General features: G+C 54.2%; 1 protein-coding gene across 2 annotated transcripts in view; it reads left to right on the forward strand.

Moving 5' to 3' along the window:
• ZFPM1 (zinc finger protein, FOG family member 1) overlaps positions 1-13809 on the forward strand; it is a 69684-nt gene that overhangs the window by 45674 nt on the left and 10201 nt on the right. For both annotated transcript variants that reach the window (XM_070952785.1, XM_070952787.1), the window contains exon 4: positions 8893-9026. In XM_070952785.1, the coding sequence (XP_070808886.1) occupies positions 8893-9026 (134 nt within the window). The remainder of the gene's footprint in view (positions 1-8892; positions 9027-13809) is intronic.

The raw sequence follows: 13809 nt of genomic DNA on the forward strand, positions 1-13809 counted from the left end.
AGCAGCAGAGCCCTCCCCTCCAGCCCCGTCGATCTCAAAGGGCAAGGCGATAGCCATCTGCTCAGCTGCCCCACCGAGCGCTTGGGAGGCGGGCCTCTCCTCCACTGGCATTGTTTCAGGGGGGGTTGCTTCCCTGGAGCCCTTGTGCCTTCCTAAGGATGACCGGACACTTAGGGTGCTCCAGGCTCCCCAGACTTTGAGTTAGAGGAATACGGGGAGAGTTCGGCTTTCATCCCCACACACGTGCATGCACATACAACACAAAGTGTGCAGTGGATGAAATTGGGGTTTGTGTGTGGTTCCATTTTGCCTTTGGGGCTAAATTGTTGCATCCCGCTAAACCCAAACCTGCCAGAAAGTCTTCGTTGGTATCTCCTCTAAGCCGTCCTCCTTTTTTCTCTCTTCCTTTCTCCAACTTCTATTTTTGCCCCATTTTTCTCTCCCCCACCAACCACCAAACTCTCTTTCCTTTCTTTCTTTTTTTATCTCTGTTGTGACTCCTGTCTGAGTAATCTCCCTCTGCCTGAAGTTTTCTATACAAACCTCAAGGTTGATTATCAGGTGGCCCAGCACAGAAAGAGAGAGAGAGAGAGAGAGAGAGAGAGAGAGAGAGAGAGAGAGAGAGAGAGAGAGAGAGAGAGAGAGAGAGAGAGAGAGAGAGAGAGAAGCAGGACGGCCCCTTCTGATGGACGGGGCGGGTTGGGTTGCCCATGATTCTCTGGATAAGTGTGTGTGTGTGTTTGTGTGTGTGTGTGCACACCCCTTTCTTCCTCTTCTCATTGGTATGTGTGGGTGGGAAAAATTATTCCAGCTATTTTTCTTTATCACTCCTAGCAGAGTTTTACGCTAGATAGTCATATTTGTTTTAGATTACCGGGGGGAAGAGAGCCAGGCGGTGGGAGCCCGGTGCATGCTGGGGGAATAACGTGGCCTCAATCCACCAGGCACGGGATGTTTAGCACACTGCCACCCATCTTAGGCAGGCCTCCCAGTACCCTTGAAGGCTGGCACCAGCCAGGGTGAGAGACCCCAGTTAGCCACCCACCCGCCCATCCTCTGCTTAGCCTTCTCACGAGGTTCTGGCTGGAGAGAACATGGAGGGATCAGCCAAGGTGCCTACAGGGAGCATGAACTCCTCCCCCCCCGACCATCTGCAAGAGAAAGATGGAGGACCAGCGGTCAATGGACACTCCAGAGTGGCCCTGTCCGTCTAGCCTAGCCATTCACGTCACCGGGACAATTGCAGACCCAACCGGCACATCTTCACCTTGATTTTAGCCGTGGAGCATTTGATGGCTTGCAGTGTCCTGCCAACCAGTGTGGCATGGGGCAAACCCACCCAAATGGGAGGAATAGTCCCCGCCCCACCCCAGGTTGAGCCTTTTTGTAACTCTGCTTCCTTTCTCGGCTGTCTGGAATCCTGCTGCATGCAGGACGGATTTCTCCTGGATCTCTTAGGGCAAGGACAGGAGGAGGCAGAGGCCCAGCAACGAGGACGATTAGCCGGTGGCATAAAAGCAGGAGAAAAAGACACTGAGGATTACTCGGTGGACGAGACACAATCGCCCCACCCTGGCAGGGGAGATAGGATCACTGTTGCCAGGATATCATCAGCCTCTCCAAGGCCATCTCCCTGCTGCGGATGATACTATCATCCAGCGCTTCCATTGATGAGAATTTCTCCCAAAGGATCGGGGCAGGGGGGAGGTGGAAATTGAGCAGGGCTTGGAGAAAGAGAGCAAGGAAGGGGGCACTCCCACCATCAGAGTGGGGGGAAGGTGGGGCTTCCCACAGGAGGTTTGGAGGGTTTAGCACGTTGAAAATTGGGGGACAGGCTTGAAGCCAGTTGAGGGCAGAGGAAGGTGGGGACCCAGAAGCATTCAGACCTTCTGTGACCACAATGGAAGAGGGAATCTGGCTTGGGGAGAAGGGGGGGTAGAGCCCCCCCCTGCTAGTCGAAGGGCTCTGTGACTGGTGGGTCTGAATGCAGTCCTTCAGATGGCTGCCCTTTTGCTTTGGATCCTGCAAACAGCCTTCCCTCCGCCGTCCCCATTTCCTGGCAGCCCTCATGCAATATGCTTTCATCTTTTTGCTTCCCTCTTTGATGGAAAACCTTTCCTAAAAGCCTTGGCACCAGCAGGGTCCAGCTGAGCACCTGTGAAGGAGGGCAAAGCCCCCGCCTCAAATGCTCCTCGCTCCCATTTTGTTCCTCTCTTTGGCAGAAATAGAACTGAAAGTTCTTTGGCCGAGCAAATCTCAGATTTTGCAAAGCCTTAAAGCAGTCTTTGTCAGCCTCGGCAACCAACTTTCAGAGGCATGCACTTCAACTCCCAGAATTCCCTGGCCGGCCGGGGAATTCTAGGACGATGCCCACGCCTCTGAAAATTGGTTGCCCAGGTTGACAAAGTCTGCCTTAAAAGCATCAGCGCACAGACAGATTCCTAGCAGTTCCTTTCAATGAGTAGGGCTGGGAAGAAGACTCATGCCGGATTAGCCGTCGAGAGGCTTTCTTGCTTTGTAGCCCCCACCCCAAAATCGCACAAGTGGTAATTCGGAGAAGCACCGGCTGACCCCCAGCTTTTTCCGCTCCCCAATAGAGAACCGAGCCTGGCTGTGTTTGCATTGCACCACTTGGACAGGCAATTCTGTCTCCGGCCCGGTGTGCAGAGCTGCCCCTTGCAAACTGGACGTTTGGAAACGTGAATGTTTTTTCCTAACCTGGAGCCCCAGATCCGACTTTAAATTGTGGCCTGAAATCGTCTGGATCGTGCAGGAAAAAACCCACCAGGGCTGGGCTCCAGCCTTGGCGAGGGCCCTTTGATGTTGCTTTTTGTCCCCTGGGATTGACCCTTGGCCTAAAATTTCTACGTTTGAGCCGGTGCCGATGCACGCTGGGGGCGGAGAGACGGGCCTCGGTTGCTACACAGGCTTGGTAAGAGCTCCTCCATTAATGGGGTCAGGGTTTGCAGCGATAAAGATTTGCTGTTCTTAACTGTGTCAAAAAATCAATAAATCCCCAGCGATGCTCGGTTGCGATAGCAGGAGAGAAATCCCCAACAGCAGCTGCACGGCTTGGACGCACATTGGCTGGGGGTGGGGGGGGTTGTTGACGTTTTTGCCGAAAACAACCCTTTCCCGGAAGCAGAGGGAGGGCGGCCGAGGGTCTGGGGTACACCACTCCAAAGCCCGTCCTCCAGCCCAGCTGCTCTCTGCCAGCCGGGATGCCCTTTTGAAGCGGAGAGGAGAGCATGGCGAATCAGGTACCCACGGAAGGCAGCTTGGACCGCCGGCCGCCCAGTTGCCCAGGTGAGGGGCAAACTCTGCCCACGGAGAGGAAGGAAGCAGGAGCTGGCGGGGGGCACGAAACGGACCGTACTTTGCCCTGCTGGGCCACCTCACCGCTTAAGCATGTGAGGGCGCAAATGTGCTTGTTTTCAGGGTGGCTGCGAGGCCATCTTGATCTCTGGAGCCGGCTCTTTTTGTCCTTGTGCCGCCTGGGAGTAAGGGAGGGGGCAGAACTTTTGTTAAACTTTGGCACTTTGGGGGGGGGCACTTCTCCCTTCACAATTAACTGGGCTCAGGAAAGACTTTGGAGACTGAATATCGGAGGGCTGCTCCCTTGAAGGTTAATTTGCCAGGAATGAGATGGAGTTCATGGTTGGTGGAAGGTCTGCTCAGCATCTTCTGCCTGGTGGGCCGTCCGTTGACCTCGGCCTCCAAGCCAGAGAAGCTGCCCAGAGCGAGGAGAACAAAGAGGAAGGGTCTCCCCATCCCCTCTCCTTCTCCTTCTCCTTCTCCTTCTCCTTCTCCTCCTCCTCTAATTTTCAGAGCGGATTTGGGGGTGGTGGGGGGGAGACTTCAGTTATTCCAAGTATTGCCCCTGATTACTCGGGCAAAGCTGGGATAATCTCTTGAGCCCCTTGAAGATATTTTGCTTTTGTGAAGGGAGGTGAAGAGTGAAGGCAACGGTGGTTGCAGGCAGCTTTAAAACTCTCCCAATCACCCCCTCCATCTTATCAGGCGATTGTGCGTCATTTTGCTGGTTGAGTTGTCAGAATTGTGTGAGGGGTGTGTGTGTGTGTGTGTGTGTGTGTGTGTGTGTGTGTGTGTGTGTGTGTGCTTTAATGTTCCAGCTGTGTCGGGCTTGCTGCTTCCCAAAGGAAGGCCAGCTTCCCAAAATCCAGTCTTAGAAGGCAACGTTGGGTTTTGTCCTTCATTCACACCCCAACTGGACGACTCGCCTTCCAAGGTTCAGTCCTGACCAGCCTCTTGTCGATTGTTCCCCAGCCCTGGGTTCAAACTACCCTATTCATGGAAGCTTCCCTGAGGTCTTCTGGTTTCATTCTGAGGTTTCCCTTCATCTTTTGCTGGAACGTGAGTTCTCCCCATTAAACTGACCAGCAGGCAGAAGAATCTCTGCTTATCCGTTGTGCCAATTACGGCCATTTGTGTAGAGCTAAGATGGCTTCAAGAGAGGGTGGCTGCTTCGCTTCAGACAGACTGAATTGACTGGGTCAATTGAAGAGAACGTTTGTAGCTCAGGAGGGAATTGTGGGGACCTTGGTGTCTCTAAGCCAGATTGCTTCCTGCAGACGTCTTGTGACCCAACTAGGGGACATCATCAGCGCATTGATGAAACGTCTGCAAGAAAATAATCAAGCTCAGAGACTACCAAGGACTCCACAGAGTGGCATGTTAATGGCGGTGGGAAGACCCTGAAGGATGGGCTAGTCTTCACACGCTTCTGGGCTCTTCTCTAGTATTTGGCTGAGCTGAATGAACTTGGATGAGATTGAGTGGATGCAGTTGTCCTAGGCAGGACCGGGGGGGGGGCATGGAGAAAGGGGGGGGCGGCAATGAGATTTGAGGACCTCAGTGGAGATAGTTTCTTTGGATGATGGTTTTGGTTGCTAATCATCTCTGCTTTCATAGAGTTTACAGGGAGCAATCTAAGAGCAGATGGTCTTCTGTATTGGGGGTGGGGTCTTGTGTAGGCATGAGAGGACCTGATTTTCTGTTTGACTCCAGTCAAGTGAGGAAGTTTAGCTGGTACAGTTGCCAAACTCTTCCTGATATGCTTTCTCGCCAGACAAAGTTGGCATGGCACCCAGTCTCCAAAATTGGTTCACAGCTGATCCCTTTTGGATTAACCACAGCCAAGCTGAGTGGGTTGGGCAACCTGGTCCCTCCTGCAGGCTGCTGGCGTTCCCAGCGTCCGTTTCCTTTGGCCAAGTGGGCTGGAACTGCTGGCAGTTGTGGTTCAGGGCCATCTGGAGGGTGGCTGGTTTCCCAGCTCAGGGGTGGCAGTAGGTGAGATCAAAGGAGGCCCAGAGAGGCCACAGAAGGAGCCAAGTCTCCTCCTATGAAGTGCCCGGGGTCGGTTGGTGAGCAGCAGCTTGGAAGTAGGCAAAAGGGCAGACTTCACATGGGTCTTTATTATTCTGGCATTCATGGTTCTGCCTTTCTCCTAGGACGGTGTTCCTCAGCAGCTTGAAGAAGCGTGTGGACTTCAACTCCCAGAATTCCCCAGCCAGTTATGCAAGAGTTGAAGTCCGCACGTCTTCCAAGCCACCAAGGTTGAGGAAGACTGCTCCGAGAGGTTGTGCCATTCCACACGATGGAAAAATATCTCCTGTCCTTTTCGTGCTCCCAGTTGGAGAGGCGGCTATCCACAAGCAACCCAACCTGGGTCACGACACGGTGCTTCTGAACGGCTGGCCCACCTCCTCCACCAGCCTTGCTGAGCTGTCTGGGCTCCAAAGGCAGCCGGGGCACCCCCATCCCAGCGAAGGACCTTCTGGAGAGGCCCCCGAGGGATGCCAGCCTCCTCAGACGGCATCTGCTCGCCATCTTCCCTCTTCCCCTCCATTCCGCTTGCAACTTCATTATCGCCGGCACGCAGGCCGATACCAGCCCAATTTGGTTAATGATCCCGGAGATAAGAATTATTCTGATAACTTTGGGCCAGCTGGCTTGCAGGAACCAATCGGAGGGTTGCTTGGCCAGGAAGCTGATGGGGAGATAAGATAAGGGCGGAATTGTATTAACCTGCCGGGTGGTGAAACTGAGCGCCAGCGCCACCGATCCCGAGATTAGGGGCAGACAGACGCAGGCGCACAGCCGCCAGCCGGAGGGGGAGAATTGGACTTTGTTCCTTGCGATAATCGACAACATTGTTTTGGCCATTAGGCTCGGCCGGACTATTAATTGATGTGTCCTGGTGGTGGCCAGTTGATCCGGGAGGTGGCACGTGGGGGAACGCTCAGGTGGGGAGCCTGCCTGCGCTTCGGAAGTGGGCTCCGTCCATCTTGGTCCCTCTGTCTGTCTGAAGTCCAGGCTCTGCAGAGGTGGCCTTGGGCTGGAAACCCTATGGTAGGAATCAGGAATGTCCAGGCCTTCCTTTCAAGCTGAGGGAAGTCTTCTCAGGCAGCCACGTTGGTGTCCACTGGCATCCATCTCAGCCCATCCAGCACTGCTCACTGTGCCCCTTCCTTCCTTCCTTCCTTCCTTCCTTCCTTCCTTCCTTCCTTCCTTCCTTCCTTCCTTCCTACTTTCCTTCCCTCTCTCCTTCCTTCCTCTCACCCCATAACTCGCTCTTTCCTTCCCCATAACTTAGCCCTCCCTCCCTCCCAACTTCTTTTTCTATTCTTCTTCTTTCCTCTGAGCTTCCTTCCTTTCTCTTCCTTCCCTAATCTCCTTCCTCCTTTCCTTCCTTTCTTTCTTCCTCCCTCCCTTTCTTCCATCCATCTAACCTTCCTCCCTTTGCCCCCTCCAGCAGAGATAGAGGGTGGGAGGGCAGGGCCCCTCCTCTGGGCTAGCCCTATTTTTGTCCCCTTCTGTCTGGAACGGTCGCTCCTTTATCAGTGGCCCAGTGTTTTCTCTGGTGAGGATTGATACACAGAAGATGCTCAGTTCTGACATGGAAAGTGTCAGCAAGAGGCTCTTATCGTCCAGCCATGGTCTCCTGACCCAAACGAAGCTGATTAGCCAGCAAGAAGCCGAAGGAGGGAGGGAGGGAGGGAGGGAGGGAGGGAGGGAGGGGGCTGCTGGGTATCCCAAAAGCCGGCCGGAAGTTGGAGCTCCCGGGTTGTCTCCCTTTTTCCATAGAGTTTGAGGTGGGGATGACAAGGATCTTTGCTTTACAGCAGTGGTCCCCAACCCCCGGTCCGTGGACCGGTGCCGGGCCGTGGAGTACCTGGCACCGGGCCGCGCAGCGGCCGGGGGACATGAACGCTGCAGCGCAAAGGCTCCTGGGCCGTGCGCAAAAGCTCCTGGGCCGTGCACAAAAGCTCCTGGGCCGTGCGCAAAGGCTCCAGGGAAGAGAGCCCCGCGCAGGTACGCACGTGTGGCCCAAAGCCCCCACCCCTGCGCACGCTCAGCGGGCCACGGTAAAATTATCAAAGGCTGATTGGTCCGCGGCGATAAAAAGGTTGGGGACCACTGCTTTACAGGCTATTCACCCCCATTGGGGGCTTAAAACTGTATTTTGGTGCACCTCTTGAGTGTTTCTCAACCATGGCTGCTTTAAGACAGGTGGACTACAACTCCCATAATTCTCCAGCCAGTCTGGTCCTGCTGAGACTGGCACACCCTGGCCAAGATGGTCACGAAAGCTGGCAGTGGCAGCTAGCTGTGGGAGCCCTCCCCTCCCTTCTGATAAACCCTGGCATTCTCCCTCCCTTCTCTTCTTCCCCCTTTGATGTGGGGAGAGGAGAACTCTGATCTGAAGGATTTGTTTCCCAGGCAGGAGGTCAACCTGAGCCCCCAACCGGCCCTCCCCCTTTCCCCTGCAGAGGGCCTGGAGAAAAGAGGGGGGAGCAGTTGCCCCTTCTTCCTTTCCCAGATGTGGAATGAGGAGGGGGAGGCCTTGCTTGAGCTTGCCTTGAAGTATTGTTTAACTGCCATCTTATCAGCAGGCAGCATGATGGAGGTGCAGCTAAAACATTTTTAGGCCAGTCTTCCCGGCCAATTTACATGTTATCTCCCCCCATTAAACCGAGAGGCTTATCAAACCATCAAGGCTATTACAGCTCTGGGCTGCCTCAGCCAAGGGTCCTGATGAAGCCTCCGAGAGGCTCCCTTTCCCAGGGAGAGATGCCAGCAACTTTGGACCATCCTGCCCCCTCTCCAAGAAAACCCTCGAGGGCCACTTTAAGACCTGCGGACTTCAACTCCCAGTCATGGCTGGCTGGGGAATTCTGGGAGTTGAAGTCCACAGGGCTTAGTGGCCAAAGTTGGACATGCCTGCTCTATGGCGTAACTGGAGAGGAACTTCCTGTAGAATGGGGTCCGAAGCAGGATCTGGGATGGGGGAACCCAGCAAGAGGGTGGTGTCCAGGCAGAGCTGAGAGCAGCCCTGGGCGCTTCACACTCACCTCCTCCTCCCCCCACTTACAAACCCCACTCTCTTCCAGCCCTGATGAGATTCCCTAGTTGGGTCATGAAATGTCTGCAAGAAAACTACCCAGCTTAGAGAGCACCAAGGTCTCCACCCTTCCTCCTCCTCCTCCTCCTCCTCCTCTTACCAGTGAGGAAATGAGGAAGTATTCACTAGGGAAGGTTGAGTGATGGCACACAAACTCTTGTAGCTCACCTGATTTTCCATGCGACCATTCCCACCTCAAACCTCCCCGTTTAAATATTTGGCCTGGGCAAAGAGACCCTTCACCCTGACTGTCCCAGCAGGGTGATGTTGAAGTGCCCCCACCTGTGCCCAAAGCACCATCTAACTAGCAGAAGCACCTTTTGCCAAGTGGAAGCGCCCACTGAGTCTGGCATGGCATCCCTCAGCAGGGCAGCTCAAATAAACCCCTGGAGGGATCATCCAGGATGCCGTTCGGGCTCTTTGTTGACCCTTCGGACTTCCCCAACCCTCCCTTTCTTCTCTTTCAGACGAGTTGGAGCTTCTGACCTCCCAGGCGGAGAGCAAGGTGTGTGCCAAACACGGCATCCCCGGTGGAGTGTTTTGGGGCCCGTTCCCAGGAAATATCCACAGCGAACCTCCTTCTCCAGGACTGACCGAGCCGGTAAGGTTCCCCCACATAAAGGCAGCTTTCTTAGTGGAGGAGGAAGAAGGATCCACCCTGGAGCCTTCATGTGAGAAATGGTCGTGGTAGAATTACCAACACCACAGGAACGGAGGGGACCCAAATACACAGGGTGCAGGGGAGTTGCAGTACCAGCATATTTGGGTGTGAGGAGGTGCAATGACTAACCTGGATGATTGTTATCAAGGAATTGGCCCGGAAGGGTGCATTCTCCTCCAGTCTGACTTGATTCCTATCTCCGGCAGGACTAGTAGGGGTCTGGAGGGAAATCGGAGACTGGGTGGCAAAGAAAGGGACATTTGTGAGTGCTTCATTTCTTTTGGGGGGTCCTTCTCCAATAAAATTATTGCAAGATAGCTCAAAATGCAGCGATAACACCAGAAAGCTTGCCCACCTGGCATGATTTATGGGCCAACGCCGAAAGCATTGAAGTGCCCAAATTTAGAAAGGGAACCACAGGGCGAGGTGCCCCCCCCCCACACACACACACCTGCCTGGGTGCAGGAGAGAAGCAGGAGGCTCTGCTCTGGGCCAGGGGCCTGTTGAGGGGCTTGGCTTGCCTCTTGGAAGTAACCGGGGCCCCTGCGATGCCTCCCTTGCCTCCCTCCAGCACCATCCCAGGAATCGTGGCCTGGGCAGGGCGAGGGCTTGGGAGCCGGTCCAACTTTCCCTTCTGCTTTTGCGGAGAGTATCGGGCCCCAGCGTCTGGGCCTCCCCACTTTCTCTCCCTCTCTGTCTTCCTCTGCTCCCCATTTATCTTTTTTTGTGCTGAATTAAATCCTTGATTAACCCTTATCTTGCCAGTTTGGCGGCTATCTCTTCTGTGGCGCCGTCTGTCCAGACAACCGGTACAGGATGATTGATTTCTTAAAGATAGGCTGCTGCTTTCTTCTGATACTTCATTTATTGTCTAAATATTTTTGCTCCTGTTTCAGCAGCTTCCCTTATCCAGCCACGCTGACAATCCCCAGCCCTCTCTTTCGCCGCTCTCTTTTCCTTGGCGTTGTCACTCCTGGGTGAGGGGGGGGAGGAAGACCCTCCTGCCCCTGAGCCTTTCGCCATTTTTGGCTCTTGGAAGCCTCAACCTTTATCAGTCCTGAGCGGGAGGGGTCTCCCAGTTCTCTCCCCTCATTGTTCTGGGAATGGAGTGGCCCAGAATGGAACATGGGTCCTTGGGGACTGTCACTACTGGCCCCTCCTCAGATGCCTAGCAGGTATCTGATCTTATGGAGCATCTCTCAAACTGGCATGGCAGTGCAGGAACCACCTGTGTCCCCATCTCATCCTGCTTCGGCCAAAGAGATCCATCTTCTTGGTTGGGAAGACCCTTCGAAGCAGAAGATGAGTGGTTGGTGGGCCTTTGTTTGTGGGAGGTTGATTTGTAGTGAGGTCCTCTATTAATTCCAGCTGAATGAGCATCTTGTAGAGAAAAAAAGTTGTCCAAAGAAGGAAGCTGGGAGAGGTGGTAAGATGGTGGAGCAGAGTTCTTGAATAGACAGAGATGAATCAGCATGGTGAAACTGAGCAGAGCCAAAACATTTAACATCTGGGTACCAAAAGTAGACACTGAAGATTTTGGTGTAAGATGGAGGAGGAAGTGTGGCTTGTGACCTTAAGGGTCAGAGGTGAAGCAAACTGAGCGGTAGGTAAACCAGATTCCACAAAGCGAAGTTGAAAAATTGGACGGTGCTTCCTCTAGAGAAGATCCAGGAGTGATATGATCCTCATCATCAAACAGTTGCAAGGCTGCCATTCAGAAGACCGAATAGACTTGTTCTCTACTGCTCCAGGACTATTTCTGTTGGGTCTGAATGGAACACGAGGAAAAACTTCCTAGTAAGTGAGAGTTATGCAACTCAGACCAAGTTGCCACAGGAGGTGGTGGGCTTGCCTCCCCACGAGAATATTGAAGCAGAAGATGAAATGCCTCATTGAGAGCAGGACTCTGCTTTGGAGGTGCTGCCTGTAAAAGATTTGAGGGTCTGAAACAATATTTCTAAACCTCAGCAATTTTGAGATGCGTGGACTTCCACTTCCAGAGTTCCCCAGCTGGCTGGAGAAGGCCTTGCCTCTCAAAAAGCTACCGAGGTTGAGAACCTCTGATCTAAAGAGATGCTTCAGAGTCATTCTGTGAAAGTCCTCTTCCCTGCGCCCCAAATACCTCCGGCTGGCCAGTGTGCCGGACATGGGTGGTGCTTTTGTGAACATCTGGTTGGCGGTTTTGGGGATTCGGAATGCTGGGTCAGATCCTACATCCCCAAACTGCTCCTGGAAGACAGGTGGGCATCGAGACGCTGGTTCTTGTCCTCCATACTGAAAACCCACCAGCTCTTGAGGGAGTCTCCCTCCTGCTTCCAGCGTGATTCAACCTCCTTCTGCAGGACGGAAATGCCTGGGGCAGAGGGATGCTTCTTTCTCCATGCCCCCTTCCTGCTGGGAGAGCAAATCATGGTGAAGCTTAACGATTAACCAGGGTGGTGGGCTCTGCTCCTCCTCTCCCTTGTTTAGCGAGGGGTCCGGATAAAGTGTCCCAGGCGGATGTTAGTCAGATAGAGTTTCCGATGGTTATCAGGCCCACTGCAGATTCGAGACACTGACCTCTTTGTTAGAGGGGAAACAAGGAGAGTTCTCAGCATCGCGGTGCTGCCCCGGGCCCACTTCCTGCAGGGGGTCTGGAGTGGAAAATGGCCAGAAGAGAAGCCACAGCTGGGTTGTCAGTCTGTGTCTCTCGTAGACTTTGGGATGCGCAACAGGATTGCAGGCCAAAATGGGATTCTGCGTGGAGCTGGCATCTGTTCCACACCCACAAGGTCTCTGCAAAGCTGGATGTGGCACTGAGGGAGCTGGGCACAGATGCCAGGCCCCGGGGGGGGGGGAAGAACCCAAGTGCTGAATCAGCTGATCTCCCAGTTGTGCCCCCCACTACCTCATTCCACACATGTGGCAGCGCTGCCCCTTCCTTCAGCATTGGGGTGGCTCCCATTTTCGGGCACGTGCAATCACAGGCAGAGACGTCGTAGGAAGGTTGTTGTTTTTGTACCGTCAGCAAAAGTGTGTGTCTTTTCTCTGTGTGTGTGTGTGTGCGTGTGCAAGAAAAAGAGAGCAAGAGGAGCTTGCACGTGTGTGTTATTATCAAGCCTTGAGCACTCCGCTCCTTGGAACGATAAGCCTTAAACCGATGAAGACTGTCAGTCTGAGTGGAGGGTTTAGAAATATTGGGACGGATAATTAGATTTTATATCGTTACTGCTGCAGCCATTGAAGGATCAGGCAGATTAATTTTTCCCCCTCGCCCTCCTTCCTTCTCATTAATATTCATTAGCAGCGCAGGGAGGCAGGGAGGCGCAAGGGCTGAGCGGGAGTGAAATGGGCAGCCGGCAAGAGGGAAACAGCCCGGGACCTTCTCCAGATCCTCCTCTTCCTCCCCTCTGGCTGTTATACAAAGTCCTGCTCGGCCTCGTGCGCTGGACCGTTTTTTCTTCAGCACCTATTTGGAGGAAGTGCAAATTCGAACCTCCATATTCGGCAGCAGTTCACCTCTTCCCTGACTGCCAAGGAGGAAAGTGGTGTTTTTTCCTTTGACCCTTTGCTAGAAAAGCCCATGTCTATCTAAGGGACAGAATATTTTTCTCTGGTTGGCATCTTAATTTGCCCTCCAAATCTCGGAGAAGGGGAGAATGTCGGCTGCTGCCTGGGTGGAGGGTCTCCTCGGCCCACAGAGGGGTGGGGGTGGGAAGCGAAACAAAACCTGCCACTTGGGTCTGAGCCCCAGGGCGCCTAGGGTGGGTCCGTAAGCTGCAAACCGCATTAATACCCGCGGAGGAAATTGCAGTGTGCTGAGAAACGGCTGGTTTTCGCTGGAATTTGGCAAAAAGGTAGATTTTGTTTTGACAGGACAGGTCGCTGGAAGCAGAGGCACCTGGTTATTTGCCGTGCGGGGTGAAGGTGCAGGATTCCAGGGGGCTTCCAGGTGTCCTTTGAGGGGGTCCATTGGACAGGGGAGTCCGTCCACGCCCCCTCTGAATCTTTCTCTGTCTCAGAAGCAATCCTGGAGGGAGCCTGGATGGGCCTTCTGGCTGTCGGCTGTTTATTCTCTGCCTTTGATTCCCGTCTATCTCTTAGGTTGGGATCATAAGCTCATCTTCCAGTTCTCTGCACCCCCAAAAAACCATCTGTGGATGCCCCTCCCTGGGCAGAACATTCCAACTGTCTGTTCCGCTGCAAAGGCCAAACGGGGGGTTGGGGATGGGTGGGAATTCAACGAGAGACAATTCAGGGCCGATGCTTGGACCCTCTTGTTCTCCAGAGACTTTCCAGTCCTTCTATGGGGGTCCTGGGGGCTCAAGCAAGGTGGTTTCACCTGCCCATCTCATCCCATCCTGCTGAACATCTGGGGCTGCATTAGCAGCCCCCCCCCCAGGCTCCATGCCTGGTCAAAGAGTCACAGCGCTTCCTTTTGTCTTGCTAAAGGGGGCCCAGCTTGGCTGACTGCCCCCCATTCCAGCAATCTGGCCTCTCCTCCTCCTCCTCCTCCTCCTCCTCCTCTGCCCCTCTAATCTCTTTTCCTCCCTGCACACCACTGAGGTTAGGGGTGAAGTGGCTGCTTCCTCCCCGGCCGGCACGGCTTGGCCCGCGGGTGACGAAGAAGAGGAAATAACAAGCTTGTTGTGTTCGTGCTGGGGCCGCAGTGGCCGCCGGGTCACTTTCCACAAGGGAGGGGGGCTGTCCTCAGGCGGAGGCCCCCTGACTCCTTGGGGCTGCC

The sequence above is a fragment of the Pituophis catenifer genome, unplaced genomic scaffold, assembly GCF_029215685.1.
Source record: "Pituophis catenifer annectens isolate HBS135680 unplaced genomic scaffold, rPitCat1.0.hap2 SCAF_13, whole genome shotgun sequence".
NCBI classification, from domain to species: Eukaryota; Metazoa; Chordata; class Lepidosauria; order Squamata; family Colubridae; genus Pituophis; species Pituophis catenifer.